The sequence below is a fragment of the Nyctereutes procyonoides genome, unplaced genomic scaffold (assembly GCF_905146905.1).
Source record: "Nyctereutes procyonoides isolate TBG_1078 unplaced genomic scaffold, NYPRO_anot_genome, whole genome shotgun sequence".
Taxonomy (NCBI): Eukaryota; Metazoa; Chordata; class Mammalia; order Carnivora; family Canidae; genus Nyctereutes; species Nyctereutes procyonoides.
This window is the reverse complement of record NW_026575140.1, coordinates 50,348,980-50,370,341: the sequence shown is the minus strand read 5'-3', so window position 1 is coordinate 50,370,341 and position 21,362 is coordinate 50,348,980. Positions and strand designations below refer to the sequence as shown.

The window sequence follows — 21,362 nt, the reverse complement described above, 5'->3', positions numbered from 1 at the left end:
CACCTTTCAGGTTGTTTGAAGGCAAAGGATGAGTTTGGGGAGGACAGAAAGATGGGAAAAGCCATATACTCTAATAGATCTTATAGTTGAGTCATTAGGGTCGAACTCCTCAGCAACGCTAAGCACGGAGCTGCAGTCCCACGAGTAGACAAAGCGCGGGTACCAGCACCGACCCGACTCCGTGCCTCTGGGGTTCGCGCTCTCCCTTGGGTGAATCCGACACCGGCGATGCGGCCCGATACTCTCGCGAGAGGGAAGGAGCCCACAGCTCCTTCGATTCTCCCAACCGCGCCACGTGTGCTCCCACCTGCGGAGAAACGGAGTCTGGCAACGCCCAGGGGCTTCTGGGATTCGTAGTTCCGGGCCTGGCGGAGGCCTGCCAGCCTTGCCCCTCTCCTTCTTACGCATGCGCGACTCCGAGCTGGCCCAAGAAGTTCGTAGCCTTTGTCAGGCCCGGGATGGGAGGTGAGTTGGACGTTCCCATGGCGCTCTTCTCCGCTCAGACTAGATGGTGGCCCCCTGGGGCATCAGGTCGTGCCGAGTCGGGGCTGGAGTGCGCGTTTGTGGAAGGGGCCTCGAGGGCGGACCACGAGCACCATCTCTTTGCGCCCCGGCCCGAATCTGTCTCGCGGCTGCCGCCTCCCCGGGACGCGGGTGCGAGCGCGGTGCCGGCGGCGGCGCGACCGGCGGGGCGCGGGGCCGGCGCGGGGCTTCGGGGGAGAGCCCGGAGCGCAGCGGGGTTTGTCTGCGCGCCGGGTACCTTGCAGCCGCTCGGTGCCCCCAGGGACAGCTGCAAGCGGCAGGGACAGGCACCTGGCACCGAGCCTCAGGGATGCTGTCCCCGGGTTTTCAGGTTCCAGCCTCGTAGCACCGAGCCAGGCTCGAGAGTGAAGAAGGAGCCCGACCGCACCTGATTGAAGCCTCCCAGCAGAGCCCCCGGAGGGAAGGCAGGACGGAGGACGACGAGGAGCTTCTCACCATTCCGCTCGGACAAGTCTGAACTGGGGAGGGGGGAGATCAGAATATTCAGAACCGGGAGCAGGTGGTGATCATGGAGACCGACATGCTCGAGAAGACAGGTAAGAGTTGCTCAAGTGTTGAACTTGTGCGAAATTCTTCCCTCTTGGAGGGAAATCAGTTGCCTCACAGGAGGTGGCTCTTGGCGGAGAGTGCTGTCCGTCTCCTTTGTCTGGGGGACCGAAGGGCTCTTTGAGAGAGAGAGCGTGAAGGGCTTGGTGTGGGATCCACCCCCCTTGCCTCTCCAGCTGGGCGCACAATAGACCCTTCAAAGCCACCCCTCAGATGCGAGCGGAATGTTAGCTTCTAAGGCGTGAGCGTAGCCTTGATTACTTTTTCTCTCACGTTCTTCCTCCCAGATGATTATACCATCCTAGCCTCCAATCGTGAGCCTGAGAATTTAGCTTTTTGGTTGGCAAAAAAAAAAAAAAAAAAAAAAAATTCCGCACCTTTTACGCCACTTTGTGCAATAACCATATGATTTCAACAAACAAATACTTTTTTGTGTTACATAGGAGGAAATAGGCCCAGAAATCGGTGGCTGACTTCCAGTTCTACTAGAGCAGTCTTTGTTGAAGTTTGGTCTGTGACCTCCTCCGTCAGAATTACCTTCCTGGGCGCCTGTTAGATTTCTAGATTGCACCGCAGACTCAATGATAATTATTTGGAGGTGGGATAGAGCAGTCTTCTTTTAAATAGCTTGGAGGGTGATTTTTGAAAACTCTTGAGCCTGTTTTTCTGATGTGTACATTAAGCGCAGGGAGAGTTCAGTATTTCTCAGGGAGAAAACTTGGTTTGATTTCTAGATCAGAGAGTGCCATCTTCCAGAATGTGTTATAATTATAGCAACTGAGTGAATATAAGTCCTGAGTAGCAATACTTCTGGACATTCTCCACGATCCTGGATCCTGGGTTGTTTGAGGACTCCCTTTCATTAATGTTTGTAGGTGGGGACGATTTGAGACTTGTAAATATTAGTCACAAGATGGATCTAGGCCCCATCATTACTGCTTTTTTGCTCTTAGCTCTGTCTTCCCAGGATTCTCCCTTTTCCCAAGAACAGAGCACAGAAGAGGGAGAAGTGGCATCTCTGCGCCTCACAGCTAGATCCCAGGTAAGTGTGAGTCTACTGATTATTGAAAATACTCCCTTATTTCTCGGGGTACAGATGCACTCCCTTGTTTGTTTGTTTGTTTTTGCCTTGTTTTTTTTAAAGATTTTATTTATTTATACATGAGAGACACAGAGAGGCAGAGACACAGGCAGAGGGAGAAGCAGGCTCCCTGTGAGGAACCTGGTGAAGGACTCAATCCCAGGACCCCGGGATCACAACCTGAGTCAAAGGGAGATATTCAACCACTGAGCCACCCAGGCGCCCCACACTCCCTTGCTTTTGATGTCGAGTTTCTTTGTCCACTAGAGCCCATTTAGAGAGCTGGGTTCCAGTTCTAAGAGACTATTTGGTTATCTGATGGACTCAGTAGAAAATGTCTTCTACTTACCCATAGTACCTTCTGCGCCTAGGATTTATTGTCATTCGGTAGGTGGGGCATATGTAGAAAGCATTGCCCTTCTTTGAACTTCTATGCTTATTTCTGTGCTTGAATAACATAGGAGACTGTTTTAAAAGAAAATGTGGTACGTACCTATTAAAATAGATGTTTGTGGGGGATCCCTGGGTGGCGCAGCGGTTTAGCGCCTGCCTTTGGCCCAGGGCGCGATCCTGGCGACCCAGGATCGAATCCCACGTTGGGCTCCCAATGCATGGAGCCTGCTTCTCCCTCTGCCTGTGTCTCTGCCTCTCTCTCTCTCTCTCTCTCTCTCTCTATCATAAATAAATAAAATAAATTAAAAAAATTAAAAAAAAATAAAATAGATGTTTGTCTAGGGGAGACAACAGACATATGACTGTTAAAATAGAAATTTAAGAAAGCGCATTAAATGCTGGAGTGAATTAATGAAAAGCACTCAAATAGTTCAAAAAGTGCTAGAAAGGGAAAGCCTATGGAAGGTTTAATTTAAAGAGTAAGAATCCAGCCCTCCAAGATGATGAATGCTGAAGTATTTTAGAGGTGAAGATTAAGTCTGCAGCTTATTTTCCAATCCTCCTCTCCCCAAGAGAATATATCAAGAATTGTTGAATTTGAGTGGTGGTTGTTCTATATGGGTGAATAGTGTGTTAGTCTCTCAACTTTTTGTGTATTTGAAAATTTTTATTAAAACAAATTGGGGGGGGGGGAATCCCTGGGTAGCGCAGCGGTTTGGCGCCTGCCTTTGGCCCAGGGCACGATCCTGGAGACCCAGGATCGAATCCCACGTCGGGCTCCCGGTGCATGGAGCCTGCTTCTCCCTCTGCCTGTGTCTCTGCCTCTCTCTCTCTCTCTCTCTCTCTCTCTCTCTCTGTGACTATCATAAATATGTAAAAATTAAAAAAAAAATTTTAAAACAAATTGGGGGCAGCCCAGGTGGCTCAGCAGTTTAGCTCCGCCTTCAGCTCAGGTCTTGATCCTGGAGACCCAGGATCGAGTTCCACATTGGGCTCCCTGCATGGAGCCTGCTTCTCCGCCTGTGTCTCTGCCTCTCTCTCGCATGCTCTGTGTCTCTCGTGAATAAATAAACAAAATCTTAAAAAAAAAAAAAAGAATTATTAAAAAAAAAAAGTTGGGTAGAAGAGAACTCTCCATAATGTGTGTGGCATACCTCAATTAGCCTTTCTTTTTGCTGCTGTAATGCAGAGCGTAAAAAGTAGACATAGCACATTGGTACTGTTTGAAAAGTGACTTCTCAGGATCCTTTTTAAAGTTTTTTATTTATTTAAGCAATCTCCACACCCAACATCGGGCTCAAACTCACGACCCCAACATCAAGAATCTTGCGCGCTCTTACTAAGCCAGCCAGGCACGCCTTCTCAGGATCCTTATATACTTGCTTATTTTCATTGGTTTCTCAACTACCTTACATGAGTATTAGAGACTGTCTTAGTCAAGAAATTTTAAGTTGCAGCTCAAGAAAATTCACACTGGCTAAAGCAGAAAGAGTTATTGACTAATGTAAGTGAAAAATCCAGGTGTCCCTAGAAATAGAACCCAGTCAGCTATATTAGAACCTATTCTCTCCATTTCATGGACTTTTTTTTTCTCTCATTAGATTTTGCTCTCAAGCAGGCTTTTTGCCCTTGTGCATGTTCTTAATAAATTTTGGCATACATCTTCCCATGTTGAAGACCAGGGGAAAAAGACATCTTCTCTCCTAGTCATTCCAGCCCAAGTCCTGGAATTAACTCTTTGACGGCCATTAGGTGCATTCTGGTACCACTATTGGCCAAATATAGTGGTAATTCTCTGATTAATTGGTTCAATCTAGGGAGTTTACCTGCACATACTCCTACAAACACACATCCCACCCATAAGTCGGGGATGGCATTAGTACTACCTGAACTGTACTAACAGTAGCCAAGTGTAGCAGCCAGAGGAAAATCAAGGTATGAATACTGGAGGAAGGGTGAACGCTTTCTACATTTCAGCATTTGAAAATGGATTTAAGACTGTTGGGGCGCCTGGATGGCTCAGCGATTGAGCATCTGCCTTCTTCTTAGGGTGTGATCCCCAGTCTGGGGATTGAGTGCCACATCCGGGCTCCCTGTGAGGAGCCTGCTTCTCCCTCTGCCTATGTCTCTGCCTCTCTCTCTCTCTCTCTCATGAATAAATAAATATAATCTTAAAAAAAATAAAAGACTGTCATAGCTTTGGGGTAGATTAAACCTTTTATAGAAATTTAAAAACTGTCTTTGGTAATGCATTAGTGCATTAGATTTTGTTTGATGGTAACAACTATCTTTCTTATAGGAATTTGCCTGGGCTTTTTTCCTTTTCTTCATTTAGCTTTATCTTATTAGATTTTTTAGGATATTAAAGTTTTAAAACAGGGGACACCTGGGTGAGTCAGCGGTTGAGCATCTGCCTTTGGCTCAGGGCATGATCTCGGATTCCTGGGGTTCGAGCCCTGCATTTTGCTCCTTGCATGAAGCCTGCTCCTCCCTCTGCCTGTGTCTCTGCCCCCCTCTCTCTGTGTGTGTCTCTCATGAATAAATGAATAAAATCTTAAAAAATAAATAAATAAAACTTGCTCACTATAACTAGGTGAATAGCACAGACATACATAAAGAGAAAGATAATATTACCTACCTCCCACAAATTCAGTCCTTCACCTCTCCCTACTGAGGATAACAGTTTGTTGTATATCTCTTTCCACTTCCCTCTCACCCCCAACTTTGGGATTTTTGTTTAAGTGTCCTTTCTGTAAATAGGATGTGGCAAAAAAAAAAAAAAAAAAAAACCTCAACCAAAAAAACACCTTTTTATAAGATGAATTATTTAATTCACAGTAATTACTTGTATGTTTCAAGTTTTTCTTGCCATGTGATTTTTATAGTTCTGTTTATTATGCTTTCTTTATATCTTCTTTTGTTTTCTGGCTTTTGTGCAATAGTTTACATTTTTGTTCATTTTTTTCTTTTAGTGGTTTGGAAATTAATTCCTATTGAGTGTCATTTTTGCAGATTGTAGGATCGAGGTCATTTTTTCCCTCCTAATATCTTTTCTACTTAGTGACTACTTTATGATTTTTATAATTTATTTTCCAAGGATGATTCTTACTTTTTGATTCTTGTTACATAAATCTCAGATTATTTCCACTTTGGGCATTTTATTTTGAAATTATTTAGACTTAAAGAAATGTTGTAAATAGTAAAAAGATGTTTCACGTACTCTCCATTTTAGATCCTCCAAAAGTTAACATTTATCTTACTTATAATTTATTATGGCTTTTATATATTTTGTGTTATATAAACTTAATACTATGTTTACACATGAATGTTTAAAAGTTGTATCTGGGGGATCCCTGGGTGGCGCAGCGGTTTGGCGCCTGCCTTTGGCCCAGGGCGCGATCCTGGAGACCCGGGATCGAGTCCCACATCGGGCTCCCGGTGCATGGAGCCTGCTTCTCCCTCTGCCTGTGTCTCTGCCTCTCTCTCTCTCTCTCTCTCTGTGACTATCATAAATAAATAAATAAATAAATAAATAAATAAATAAATAAATAAATAATTTAAAAAAATAAAAAATAAAAGTTGTATCTGTACCTTCAATTAATTTGCTCCTGTCCAGTTTAATGCTTTTTACTTTGAATTCCGTGTTTAACTGGATTTGGTACTTCCTGCCAGTCTTTTCATTCCATGACTTCTTCATTTGCAAGTTCTGTATTTCAATTCATCTTCTGATTGGTTAAATCAACTCACAGGGAGAATTATACAAACATGCCTTTTTCCTCTGCCCACATTGTTTACTGTGCCAAACTGCATTATTGACTCTTTGGTTCGTGTTTTAACTCTTTATTCCCCTGAAAAATGATAGTCTCAATGGAGAAGCACCATAGTCTTACTTTTTTCAGTTCTCATGCTGAATTCAGGACAGTATGCCTGGCACATAATTGGCAGCCAGTGACTTCATAGAGTATTCCAAATCCGAATACATTAGAATGCTTGTCATTTATCAGTCATTTCCCATCCGAGGTATATGTCTTATGCATCTACTCTAGGGGCAGCAGAAACTAGGGGGGTGAAATTGAGTCTGTTGAGAGATGGTGAACAAAAGTATGTTTGTGTCTTAGGCACCAGTGACATTCAAGGATGTGGCCATGGACTTTACCCCAGAGGAGTGGGGGAAGCTGGATCCTGCACAAAGGGAGGTGATGCTGGAGAACTATAGGAACCTGGTTTCGCTTTGTAAGGATGGGTTCCCTTATGACTCTGGAATCTACTTACGGGGACATCATTACTTTATTGGAAGTGAAATAGCTTAAAAACCTTCACATTTGCATTCAGAAATCAAAAAATATTGATCCCTTCGGGCCCAGAGAAAATCTGTTTCTGCCCTAAGTTCTTGGTAAACTGTCTATGCTTGTTTTGTATCAAAATTCTTTGGATTCAAATGATAGAAACCTAATTCACACTGACAGGGGATAAAAATTTTGTTTTAAGCAATCATGTGTATTGACAGAAATTTCCTTTATTTATTTTTTAATCATGTGGCTTGGCTTTGCCCTGTATTAGCCTTATTCTTAGGATCTCCCCATGTGGCAGAGATGGCCATTGGCAGCTCTAAGGTTACACAATTCTTCCAGTTAGAGTGCTTTCTGGCCATGTGGATTTTGTGCTCACCTTTGTGTCAGGGGTGTGTGCGTGTGTGCTCGCATGTATGGTTTCATAGGGCAGTGGAAGGAACAATGTTAACTTCTCCCAGTGATACTTACACATGAACATTTATAAATTATATGAGTATCCTTAATTTGTTACCGTCATTTGCCTTGAATTAATTTTGTGCTTATGTAATCAATTCCCTAAGAAAGTGGGTTCTGATACCTAAAGAAGGAAGAAAGGGTAAAACCATTAGAAGACAAAAACTAGTCACCATAGTCATCATTTTTTGGTGCTGCCACTGAGGCCCCACTTTTTCCGTTTTTTCCTATGCTAAGGACTCACCTGCAGTGTCTCCCTGGAACTTCCTTGATAGAGAAATAAAGAGAAATTCTCTCTCTCTCTCTTTTAAAGTAAGCTCTACACTCAGTGTGAGACTTGAACTCATGACCCTGAGGTCTAGTCACATGCTCCGTGGACCCAGCCAGCCAGGTGCCCTGGGATATTCTCTTCCTTTCTGACAGACAAAAACATTTGCCTTTACCAATGCATGTAAGCTCCTTAACCAGACCCAGGCTCTTGCTGCAGGTATTTTAAGCTTCATTCAGAGACCCATCCTCCCTTATTCTTGATCTTCCTATAATATCCTATCTTTGTAGAACACAGATTTGGGTCTGCTGTAGAAAGATCATTGTGCCCATCACAAATAGTTAAGTCCTTTCTTTTTGTTATTGTTCTTTCTTTTTTTAAATGAGCAGGGCTTCCAGTCTCCAAACCTGACAACTACAATTTGGAGAATGGAAAAGAACCGTTGATGCTTGAGAGGAAAACCCCCAAAAGCAGCTATTCAGGTGAGTCAGATGCATGGGAGTGTTCAGAAATAATAGCCCCCACAGGACAGTGAAAAGATAGTACTTTTCAGTGCTTAACACAGAATGTTAGAAATGCTTTTGTGCTTTTATTTGTTTAAAGGTCTTAGTTTACATGATATAGCATTTTAAATAACATAAAATTTGAGAAGAAAAAGTAACACGTATGTATTCACTGTCAAAATTAAACAAGTGCTATTATTTTGTTTCTTTTGCCTGTGTTTCTTTCATTTGTTTTGCAATATAAAATAAAAATATCATAACTGTGCAGTTTATTTATTCATGAGAGACACAGAGAGGCAGAGACATAGGTAGAGGGAGAAGCAGGCTCCCTGCGGGGAGCCCAATGTGGGACTCAATCCCAGGACCCCAGGGTCATGACCTGAGCAGAAGGTAGACGCTCAACCATGGAGCCACCCAGACGTCCCATAACTGTACAGTTCTGTGAATTTTCACAAATGAACACATTCATGTAACTAGTGCCCAGATCAGGAAGCAACCTTACCAGCCTAGCAGTACTCTTGTCACTTCATTCCTTCCAAGGGTAACCTTATCCTAACTTCTATCACCATAGATTAGTTTTGACTGTTCTTGAACTTCATATAGACAGAACCATACTGTATGTTCTAATGTCTGGCTTTCTTCACTAAACATTACTGTGTCATTACATGTCATTGCATGTAGTTGTTCATTCTCTTTGTTGTACAGTGTTTCATTATGTCAGTATACCGCCTTATCCATCTCTTGAGTTCGGTGTCTGGGCGGTTTCCAGTTTGGGGCTATATGAATAGTGCTGCTATGTATATTCTTTCATATGTTTTCTGGCAAACATACAGGCATACCTTGGAGATAGTGTGGGTTTGGTTTCAGACCACCAGAGTAAAGTAAGTACTGTCAAAGGAAGTCAAATGAATTTTTTGGTTTCCCGTTGTACAGGAAAGTTATTTTTATACTATGCTGTAGCCTATCAAGTATATAATAACCATTATGTCTAAACAAAACCAATGTACCTACCTTAATTAAAACATATTGTTAAAAAAATGCTAACTGTCGGGGTGCCTGGGTGGCTCAGTCAGTTAAGTGTCTGACTCTTGATTTCGGCTCAGGTCGTGATCACAGAGTCATGAGATCGAGCTCCATGTCAGGCTCCAAGCCCTAAGCTCAGCTTGGAGCCTGCTTAAGATTCTCTCTCTCCCTCTGCCCCACCACCACTGTCTCTTGTGCACACTCTCTCTAAAAAAAAAAAAATGTTAACTGTCATCTGAGCTTTCAGCAAGTCATAACCACTGATCACAGATCACCATAATAAATATTATGATCATGAAAAAGTTTAAAAAATTGCAAGTATGTGACACAGACACAAAGTGAGCAAATCCTTAGGAAAATGGAATAGGTAAACTTGCTTGATGCAGGTTTGCTACAAACTTTCAATTTGTAAAACAAAAAACACAGTATCTGCAAAGCATAGTAAAGAACAGAATAAAAGCAAGGTGTGCCTGGGTATGCATTTCTGTTGGATAATACACAGGTAGAATTGTTGGATCCTGGGGTAGGTGCATGTTTACTTTTGGTAGATATTGTCAGACTTCCAAAGTCATTGTCCTGAGTTACAATTATACTCCCACTAGCAGAGTATGTGATTTTGGGAGTTGCTCTGCATCCTCACCAGCACTTAATATTGTCTGATTGCTCCATTGAAGCCATTCTTACAGGTGTGTATCTTTTTAAGAAATAAAAAATGTTGGGGCATCCAGGTGGCTCAGTTGATTAAGTGTGACTCTTGATTTTAGTTCAGGTCATGATCTTAGGGTCGTGGGATCAAGCCCCATGTTGGGCTCTGCAGTCAGTGCAGAGTATGCTTGAGATTCTCTCCTCCCTCTGCTTGGGTTGGGGTAAATCATTGTAATGTGTGTGTATACACACATACATATATGCATGTCAAAGAACAGTAATGTATGTATAGTATTAGGTTATACTTTTTATTTTGTAATCCAGTTTTGTGGTTTTTTTTTTTTTTCAATTTCACATTGTAGGGACACGTGGGTGGCTCAGTCGACTAAACATCTGCCTTTGGCTTGGGTCATGATCCCAGAGATCAAGCCCGAGTCCTGCTCCCTGCTCAGCAGGCAGCCTGCATCTCCCTCTCCCTCTGTGCTGCACTGAAAAGTCTATGTTTATAGACTTTGATTTGTAACACTATCTCTGGTAAACCCTGGTCCTATATATACTTTGGTCTGTTTTTAGGCTTTCTGCTTTGTCTGTCTATGCTGCAATAACACATTGTTTTAAGTATTATACTTTATAGTATGTATATCTCTAAAAGGAAATCTTGCTTTAATATTCTGCTTTTTACAGTCTTCTTCTTCTTTGGAATACTGGGTTTTAAAATCCCTCCTGTGATTATAGATATATCTGTTTCCCCTTGTAGGCTTCTCAGTTTTTGTCAGTTTGACTATTCACCACCCTTCTACCCCTTTTTTGTGGGAGATACTGCCATTTTCTGAATGATCTAGAACTCTTCATACACGAGGCATTGATTCCTTGTCAGACATTTTTTTCTAGTTTTTGCTCTTCAGTTTTGCTCTGCTTATTAATGTACAAATTTAATGCATTACAATCTTCTACATTTCTTTATTTGATTTTTGATTAGTGCTTAGGAAGCTCTCCCTCCAAGATTAAAGAAATATTTGCTTTAGTTCTCTTCTTTATATTTGTCCTTTCATTTTTTAAAAATCCTTAATCCATTTGGAATGGCTGCTTCTCTGGTTGTATCTTCTTAGCTTTCTTTTCTGAACAATTGAATATATGAATCGTTTAAGGCTTGGTTTTAATCTCTCATCCCTATATATACTTGGAATCATAAACTTGAGTGTCTACATGGAAAAGCAGGTAAGATACTTGAGCGAAGCAACCAGGGTAAGCAGGATGGACTGATAAACTAGAAGAACACATGCCTTTAATGAAAGGAGTAGCCATTACTCCGTTAGCTCTAGCTCTAGAGCTGGCACAGTTTTTTATGTAAAAGGCTGGACAGTAAATAACTTAGGCTTTGTAAGACATACGGCCTCTGTTGCAACTACTCAGTCTGCCATGGTAGTGTGGAAAACAATCATAGACGGATCATAAATGAATGGGTATGGTTGTGTTCCAATAAAACTTTATTTTAAAAAAATAGCAAGCTGGGGACACCTGGGTGGCTCAGTGGTTAAGCGTCTGCCTTTGGCTCAGGGCATGATCCCAGAGTTCCGAGATCAAGTCCCACATCAGGCTTCCTGCATGGAGCCTGCTTTTCCCTCTGCCTGTGTCTTTGCCTCCCTGTGTGTTTCTCATGAATAAATAAATAAAATCTTAAATTAAAAAATAGCAAGCTGTAGTTGCCTAATCTTTGGTCCAATTGGTTGTTGTCATTCAGTATGCTTCTAGTTTTTTTCAAGAGAAAACCAAAATTTGAATTTCTTTGTGAAATCTCCCCATTTTTTTTTATCATTTTTTTTATTTTTATTTTAATTTATGATAGTTACAGAGACAGAGAGGCAGAGACACAGGCAGAGGGAGAAGCAGGCTCCATGCATCGGGAGCCCGACATGGGATTCGATCCCGGGTCCCCAGGATCGCGCCCTGTGCCAAAGGCAGGCGCCAAACCACTGCGCCACCCAGGGATCCCCATAAATCTCCCCATTTTTAAATGTTGTCAGTAATCTCAAAAATTTGTATAAACAGTGTGGGCCAAACAAAACAAGCCTGAGGGTCAGATTTGCCCCACTGGTCACCTGTTTGCAGCCTCTGCTTTCTCCCACAACCAAATGGCCATCTCTACCTAGATGGATCCCAAATTTTTATTTCCAGCTGAGATATCTCCTTAGCCTCCTGTTGTAAACATGTGTGTAACTATTTGATGTCTCTGTGTGCTTGTGTTAAAGATACCTCAATACAGCATGTTTAAAACTGATTGCCTGGGGGTTTCTGGGTGGCTGTTAATTAACTCTGTAACTCTTGATTCCTGTTCAGGTCATGATTTCATGGCTGTGAGTTCCTACCCAGTGTGGAACCTGCTTAGGATTCTGCTTCTCTGCCTCCCTCCAACTCACATGTGTTCTCTCTCTCTCTCTTTAAAAATGAAGGGATGCCTGGGTGGCTCAGTTGGTTGAGCATCTGCCTTCAGGGCATGATCCTAGCCTGGGGATCGACTCCCACATCAGGCTCCCTGAAAGGAGCCTGCTTCTACCTCAGTCTACATCTCTGCCTCTCTTTATGTCTCTCATAAATAAATAAAATAATCAATCAATCAATCTTTAAAACAAAAAACAATTACCTGATATATGCCCAAATTCTCTATCCTCCCAGTGGGATCCTTTTCCAATCACTGTCTTTTTTTTTTTTTTTTAAGATTTTATTTGTTTATTCATGAGAGACACAGAGAGAGGAAGAGACACAGGCAGAGGGAGAAGCAGGCCCCATGCAGGGAGCCCGACGTGGGACCTGATCCCGGGACTCCCAGACTATGCCCTGGGTCAAAGGCAGGCGTCAAACCACTGAGCCACCCACAGATCCTCTGCAATCATGGTCTTAATGACACTCACTGTCTTATCAAATTGACAAGCCAGAAATATAAGAAGTTTTTACACTTCCTCTCTCTCCTTTATCCAATTCAACTTTGCATTTATTTAATCATATTGTAGGTATTATTTCATTGATAGCATCCCTCCATCCCACTTTTGTTTGCCTGTAATAATCTCTATTCTACCTTTGTCCCCCAGATTTACACGTCTTTATATCACAGTGAGAGTGATGTTTTCAAAATACAAATCTAATAGTGTCATCCTTTTGCTTAAGACATTCCAGTGTCTTCCCATTGCTCTTAGGATAATAACCAAAATCCTTGAGGCCTACACAGTCTTATAAAATCTGGCTTTTACTCATTCCAACCTAATCTCATACCTATTCTCCCTGTTTTTGTACTTTGGTATCAGAGGCCCAAGTTTAAAATTACTGAGGACCCTAAAGAGCTTTTTTGTTTATATACTTATATTCTATTTATGTTTGGGTTATATTTACTAATACTTGCTGTATTAGAGACGAAAACTGAAAAAAATTTAAGCTATTAAATAATTCATTTAAAAATAATTAAAACCCATTACATGTTAGTACAAATATAATTTATATGAAAACATATTTTCTGCAAAAAAAAATTTATTGACAAGAAGATGTACCACTTTACATTTTTGCAAATCTATATTCTCTCACTCCTGCCTCTGAATACAATTTGTTATGGTATGTTGGTTGGTATGGTATGTTTTTGTTGACTTGTATGAAGGGAATCCAGCCTCATGCCAATATATAGTTGGAAAAGGGAGAAGTATTTTATAGCTTTTTCAGGGAAGTTTGGTTGTTGTGATACTAACCAAAACTGGGCAAGTGTTAGTTTTTGTTTTTTTAAGATTTATTGATTTATTTTAGAGAAAGAACATGCATGCCTGTGAGCAAGGGGAGGGGCAGAGGGAGAGAATCCTCAAATAGACTCCCCACCGAGTACACAGCCCAATTCGGGGTTAAATCCTAGGACTCTGAGATCATAACCTTAGCCAAAATCTAGAGTTGGACACTTAACCAATTGAGCCACCCAGGTACTCTTGGTTAAGTGTTATTAGTTTCTTAAAGATAGATATAATGTGGTATCTGAAACCAAATCCATGAATTTTTCATACTCTTGTTAAAATCTACTGATCTTTTGGAAAATACTGGTTCACCAAGTTGTGCAGATCTTGTAAGTATTGGCATATTATTATATGCAGTATTTTTTAAGTCACAACTTTTAATATCATCACCGATCTTATTTGGAAAATCTTTAAGGATGAAGAAGCTCAAGCTCTTAAGGGCAAATACAGGTTTTCCAAAATCCTAATTTCTGCCCCCAAACTGAAATTTTATTGGATACTGTTGATTATTTTCCTTGAAGTGACAGGCTCATTTTGTTCATTTTTTGAGAAGATATCTTTCAGACACTCAACTTGTATAACGTATTTTATCTGTCATTCTTCCAAGTGAAAATTGTAGTCCATGGAAAAAGCAGCTAATTCAGCTCAAATTATTTTTTTTTTTAAGATTTACTTATTTATTCATGAGACACACACAGAAAGAGGCAGAGACATAGGCAGAGGGAGAAGTAGGCTCCTCACAGAGAGCCTGATATGGGACTCTAACCCGGATCCCAGGATCAGGCCCTGAGCCAAAGGCAGACGCTCAACCACTGAGCCATCCAGGAGTCCCAAGCTCAAAGGATTTCATAAGTGGTTTTCTTCAAGACAACCATCATTCTTTGATTATGAACAGAATTGCTTTATAAATATTTCCTATTTCATTAATTTAGAATTTTAAAAAGTCAAGGCTTGAAATTAATAAAAATGTTTACATTTTTATTTTTTTTTAATTTTTATTTATTTATGATAGTCACACACAGAGAGAGAGAGAGAGAGAGAGAGAGAGAGAGAGAGAGAGAGGCAGAGACATAGGCAGAGGGAGAAGCAGGCTCCATGCACCGGGAGCCCGACGTGGGATTCGATCCGGGGTGTCCAGGATCACGCCCTGGGCCAAAGGCAGGTGCTAAACCGCTGCGCCACCCAGGGATCCCAAATGTTTACATTTTTAAATGAAACTGGCTTTTTTCCCCCCCCTTAACTGAGAGTACATGGCAGGGAGGACTACCACTGCTAGTAAGTTTGTTGTTATTGTCCTGCTTTGTGCTAAGTCATAAGCAGTTTTACATGATTACTTTTGTAACAGTGTAAATGATAAGACAATGAAAGAGGTAAATAACTTTTAAACATTAAATTGAAAATAGTTTTGAACTTCTGGCTTCCCAGGGGTTTATGGACTGCACTTTGAGATTTCTGCCTCTGCCAGTTGTACATCAAATTATTAGCACTTGTGCTGTGTCAGATTTTTTTAGTGGTTTATACTCCTTTAAAGCTTATTAAGGTAGGTGTTGTCATTATTCCGTATGAAGTAGGTACTGTTTTTGCCCATCTTCACATGTAGTGAAAGTGAAATAGATGTTAAATAACTTGTCCCAGGTCACACAGCTGATAAGTGGCAGAGCTGGGATTATATTCATGCATTCTGATTCCATAGTCCATGCTCTCAACCACTATGCTTACCTTGTATGACCTTCTCACCTTGGGATTTTTTTGTTCATATCATTCCCTCTGTGTGAAATGCTCACCTCCATGCTTTTATACCGATTACCTGCAACACTCACCCGAACTCCCAACCCTGCTTTCATTTCAGCTCGATGATTTTACTTCCTCAGAGAAGTCACCCCTCATCTCCCTAGATTTCCATCTTATATTTTTTCATAGTGTCATTTGCCTTTTATTTCTCAATACTTAATTACTACAGGTGCATTTTTATATCCATTTGTGAATATTAGACTGAATTCTCTCTCCACTCGTGCATGTATTTTTCCCCAGTGCCTAGCACAGATCCTAGCATATGGTAGATATTCAGTGGATAGCTGTTGAATAAATGAATAGAAGAGTAGCTTCGTGAAGGAATTGAATTCATTTGGCTGTATAGAATGAGGGACAGATCTAACTTAATTTTCTTCTAAATGTGTAATCAGTTGTCATAGCACAATTTGTTGGAAAACAAATTATCTTTTGTTGACTGAAATATCACCTTTGTATTATTTTAATTGTGTATGCTCTATTTAATTTCTGAAGTTGCTCTTCTGTTTCATTGATCTGTCCATTCCTTTTTTTTTTTAAAGATTTATTTTTATTTATTTATTTATGATAGAGAGAGAGAGAGGCAGAGACACAGGCAGAGGGAGAAGCAGGCTCCATGCCGGGAGCCTGACGCGGGACTCAATCCCGGACTCCAGGATCGCACCCTGGGCCAAAGGCAGGCACAAAACCGCTGAGCCACCCAGGGATCCCCGATCTGTCCATTCCTTTGACCCACCATACTTTTTAAATTATTTTAGCTTCATAAAGTAGTTACATATTAGATATAAAAATTTAATATATTAGATATATTTAGAGAGGTCTAGCTTCCATCCCTGCCCTCTCTATTCTGATACTTCCCCTATTTTTATTAATACATTTTTAAATTAATATTTCATTAGTCCATGCTTGATTTTTGAAAATATAACCAAATATGTACATATATTTGTATCTCCCCCTCCCCATTTTTCTACATAAATAGTATCAAATTATACACACTTGCAGCTTGCTGTTTTTTTAAAAAATTATTTAATGTATAATAGAGATAACTTCATACTTATATAGAGATATTTCTGATTTTTTTAAAGTTGCATAAGACTCCATTTTATGTCTACATCATTGTATATTTAATCAGTTACCTATAACTACCAGACTTTAGCTATCTCAGTGTTATATAATTTCATATATTTGCCATTATAATCTTGGGAGATCATAGAAGATTTTTTATTAGAGATATATTATAAAAACATTGTTAGGGAAGATTAAACTGGAAGTGGAATGCATACTTGGACCTGAGTAGGATTGGATGACTGGAAACCTAGAAATCATAACTGTCCTCTACACTAAAGTGATAGCCAAATATTTAATACAGCAGTAAGTATTCAATTTGTTTCTAACCTCTTCTGATCTGGTGTTCATTTCCTGCTCATCCAGTGATCTATTGCTTCATCTGCATCTCTCCTTGTGTATTACATCTGGTCTTCTTTCCTCTCTTGACTATCCTGAATGAGGTTCACTCATTTTTTCCACATATATTGTGCATTTGTTTCCTTCCATTTGCTTCCCTTTGAAAATCATCTTACAAAGTCAAATCCACTTAATCCTTAAAAGCATGCTTTAGATCTTCATTAGCTATTACAGAACAGTCATTTGTTGACCGCTGAAAGCGAAGGAAATTTGCATGTCCAATTTCTTTCAGACCTGGAATCTAAACCTGAGGGCAAAGATTCAACATCAGTGCCAGATACTTCTAAAGAAGAATCATGCCAGACTGCAATAATAGACAGACTGACAAGAAATAGTGTCTATGACTCCAACTTGGAAACAACTCTTGAATGTGAAAATTGGTTAGAGAGTCAGCAAGGGAATCAGGAAAGACACTTGAGGGAAATGTTCACCCATGTAAATTCACTCCCTGAAGAAAGAGATAATAAGCGTGATATATATTGGAAAAACTTTAGTCAGAAATCTGTTCTCACTCAAGACAGATCTCCCAAAGGACCCTATGTCTTTCATACACTTGAAAAAAGGTTGAAACAGAAATCAAACTTAATGAAAAAGCAAAGAACCTGTAAAGAGAAAAAACCTCATAAATGTAATGATTGTGGTGAACTCTTCACTTACCATTCAGTGCTTATTCGACACCAGAGAGTCCATACTGGAGAGAAGCCCTATAGTTGCAGTGAATGTGGGAAATCATTTAGCCACAGAGCTAATTTAACTAAACATCAGAGAACTCATACTAGAATTCTCTTTGAATGCAGTGAATGCAAGAAAGCCTTCACAGAAAGCTCATCCCTTGCAATACATCAGCGAATTCACATTGGAGAGAGACCTTATGAATGCAATGAATGTGGAAAAGGTTTTAATCGAAGTACACATCTTGTGCAGCATCAGTTGATTCATACTGGAGTGAAGCCTTATGAATGTAATGAATGTGATAAAGCTTTCATTCATTCATCAGCTCTCATTAAACATCAAAGAACTCATACTGGAGAGAAACCCTATAAATGTCAGGAATGCGGGAAGGCCTTCAGCCATTGCTCATCCCTTACTAAACATCAGAGAGTTCATACTGGAGAAAAGCCATATGAATGTAGTGAATGTGGAAAAACCTTTAGTCAGAGCACACATCTTGTTCAGCATCAGAGAATTCATACTGGAGAGAAACCCTATGAGTGTAATGAATGTGGGAAAACCTTCAGCCGGAGCTCAAATTTTGCTAAACATCAAAGAATTCATATTGGAAAGAAACCATACAAATGTAATGAATGTGGAAAAGCCTTCATTCATTCATCAGCTCTTATTCAACACCAGAGAACTCATACTGGAGAGAAGCCGTACAGATGTGATGAATGTGGGAAAAGCTTTAAGTGCAGTTCATCCCTCATCAGACATCAAAGAATTCATACTGAAGAGCAACTCTGAAAAATTACTGAATGTGAAGAAATGTAAGTTGACTTTATCACTGTGTTAAATACCTGAATTTTTTATGGAATACCCATAAAATGCTGCTCAAGGACCAATTCTGTATGTGTCTACTTTTATTTGCATAGCACATAGTTTTGAGCCATAGACAGAATGCTCCTTATATCCATTGATTTGATTATTATGAAAGCTGGTGAGGGATCTCAAATTTTGCTCCCCATCCGTCACCCACCATCACTACCAAGTACCCTTTCATGGAAATTCAAGAAATCCTTGGGAATGGGCAGCAGTATTATATTTGTGAAATTTTATTCCTCCCTCTGTTACATGAAAGCCCTGTTATAGCTTTTCATTCTGTAAGAACAATCTTATTTGTGAAGTTAGGCAGAGGATGCCTATCTTTATCATCAGGAAGACAGAGTTGTTCCTCTTTGGATCCAAAGTAGAGCTCCAGATGAACAGGAAGTGTCATTTTTCCAGAGGTTTTTTTCTTTTACATTAGCTATAAAATGTAAAGGTTAAGACTTGAAATATGCTTTGGGTTCCCTGCTTCCCCAAATGCTCCTGTCTAATTTGATGAACATAAATAGAATGTATTGCAGGTTCTAAGTTATGTTCCCATGGATTATGTTGGTCATAAGTTTAGATAATTGTTAGCCCTCTGCTATGTAGAGTTTCATTTTCTGCTTCCTTGGAATTGCCCTGAAGTTGAGAGTGGGTCAAAGTCTTAACTGTAGTTTTCAATTAAATGCCTCTTTTCTTATCCTTGGCATTGAATGAGTCTTTGGTTTTTTCCATAATCAAAGTATTAGGGAGATTTAATTTCTTTACGTTATCCTGCTTTCTGTAAACTATGCTTTGTCTCTTTGAGAGAAAGTCCCTAAGATGTTGAGGGTCTGAAAAGTTGATAAGTTCAATGTGTTGTTATATTTAGGGTCCCAGTCAAGAAGGAGAACTGAAGCAACTGTGAGACACAAGGACAAACCTTCATGTCAAATATGGAGAATAGTTCACAGGACAGTGACTCACTGGAGGATAAGCAGCTTCCCTCCATGAAGAAGAGGTTGCCATGCCATTTCTCTGGCTTTCATGTCTAACCACATTTTCTGTTGTTATTGTTCTCTCTATATGTTTGTTGGTCTTTCCCAGAGCCCTAAAGAAGGTAGAAAAGGCATGAAACCTCAATGATAAATTGACATAAGTTACATGGGTGACCAAAAATCAGTGGTGGTATTGGAAACATGAAAGCAAACGTTCAAATAAATATTTAACAAAACACTATACAAATGTCATTTTTATTGTTATTCTATTTTATGAAGAGTGTAGAAAAGTTAGAAGGAAAATAGTTATAGAGCTCTAATTTTTCTCCTAAATTCTATCCTTTATGAACATTCAGCAATCAGTCCATACTCTTGCCTTCTCTCCATTATCCCTGTTATTTCTTATAATTCCTTCTGTAAACCTTAGTTGTATTATTGAGGAGAAGTAGAGGAATAGAGTGTCAAGAAGTGGCAGTAGAGGGCAAGATCATTAAGAATAAATGGATTAAATCCAGCCATGGTGGAAATCAAAGAAAATGATAGGAAATGGGGCTGAAAGGACTGGGAAGAGGTTTTGGAAGGAACAAAAAACATGTTGGAGGTGGAGGTGGGTGGGTAGGCTCAGGGTCTAAGAGGTCAGGGTAGGAGGCTGACAGGAACAAGGGAAAGGCACTCGTTCTCGTCACCTTAATACTCCATATTCATGCTCAAAGATAGGAACTGACAGAGTGGCCACCAACCACAACCAAGTCCAGGCTTCTGAGTGTTTCTCTAAATAATGTTTAGTTAGGTCTTGACCAAACTCATTCATTTACATTTGTTTGTGGTACAATGGCTGTGTCCAGTAGATGCAGCAAAGATTGTATGTCCCCAAAAGCCTAGAATGCTTGATGTTTCTCTATATGCCAAACACTTGAGTGAAAATAAATTCATCATTTGGGGGCCAAAATTTGACTTGCAAAATAAGATCCACTTGGCCTTTTCAAAGCCGAGTTTGAATTTTGCCAACCCCACTTAGCATTTATGTGATCTAACTACTTGCCATCTCTAAGTCTCAGGGTCTTTATCTATAAGATGGGAATAAATCATCCCTTTCTCATAAGGTTGTGAGGATTAAATAAGACAATGCATATGAAAGACCTCACACACAGTAAATTAGATAGCCTCTATATGTATATGTATATATTTATGCATATATGTGTACTTTAATGAAATATCAATCCATTTGGGGTGCTACGACAAAATAACTCAGAGTGAGTGACTGAGTGGCTTATAAACAACATTTCCACAGTTCTGGAGACCAACGAGTCTAAGATCAAGGCCTCAGCAGATTCACTGTCTGCTGAGGGCCTGCTCCCTGGTTCAGAGACTGCCGCCATCTTATGTCTTTGCATAGTGAAAGGGTAAGGGGGCTCTAGGGCCTCTTTTATAAGGGCAACTAACCCTATTCCTGAGAATTCTGCTCTCATGACCCATTCAGCCTCTAAAGGTCCTGCCTCCTAATACCATCACTCTGGGGATTCGATTTCAAGATAAATTTGGGGAGATACAAACTCAGTCTGCAATAAGTGGCTAAGTATCAATCAAATAGAAATTACTTAAGAATGAATGTATCTTCTACAGCTTTTGTTTACCGTTCAAGAACTGTCAGCATCCAACTGTCTAGCGCATCATAGAAAAGGGGCTTCTCCTGCTCTTGCTTCTCTCTGGTGCTGCTCCATACACAGCCTCCTTGAGACCTTGGGGAATCTGCTTTTCTCCCTTCATAGTACCACTTAACCAGGAACTATCTGATAGTTTCAGAGACTCAAGTTACTAATCTAATTGCAGTTTAAGTAGTGTTATGAGACTTGGTCTAAGTTAGTTTCACTGGGAACTCTGGCCCTTTACATTTCATTATTTGTTTTGTTTGTGTTTGATGTTCAGTATGGCTGTACTCCAACATGAATCTTGGAAGTTTTAATGTTCTGCTTTTCAAATGTTTTTGGTTACCTACAAACTAAATTTGTTCTTATTGGTCCACTGTCAATAAAGATGTTGTTTATATATTTATTGTCAGAAATTTTGTAAACGACTTATAAAGTTTCCTAATTTAAAC

General features: G+C 40.2%; 1 protein-coding gene across 2 annotated transcripts; it reads left to right on the top strand.

The window, feature by feature from the left end:
* Window positions 1-393: 393 nt before the first annotated feature.
* ZNF286A (zinc finger protein 286A) lies at window positions 394-21,312 on the top strand. Of its 2 annotated transcripts, XM_055306541.1 has the most exons (7): window positions 394-465; window positions 854-1,079; window positions 2,043-2,131; window positions 6,682-6,796; window positions 7,966-8,058; window positions 16,996-18,247; window positions 19,159-21,312. In XM_055306541.1, exons 2-6 carry the CDS (start codon window positions 1,052-1,054, stop codon window positions 18,222-18,224), a joined length of 1,554 nt encoding a protein of 517 aa, XP_055162516.1. In that variant the 5' UTR covers window positions 394-465; window positions 854-1,051; the 3' UTR covers window positions 18,225-18,247; window positions 19,159-21,312. The 2 variants fall into 2 exon arrangements, with proteins under 2 accessions (XP_055162516.1, XP_055162515.1); XM_055306540.1 differs by having other exon boundaries at window positions 16,996-21,312.
* Window positions 21,313-21,362: the final 50 nt, after the last annotated feature.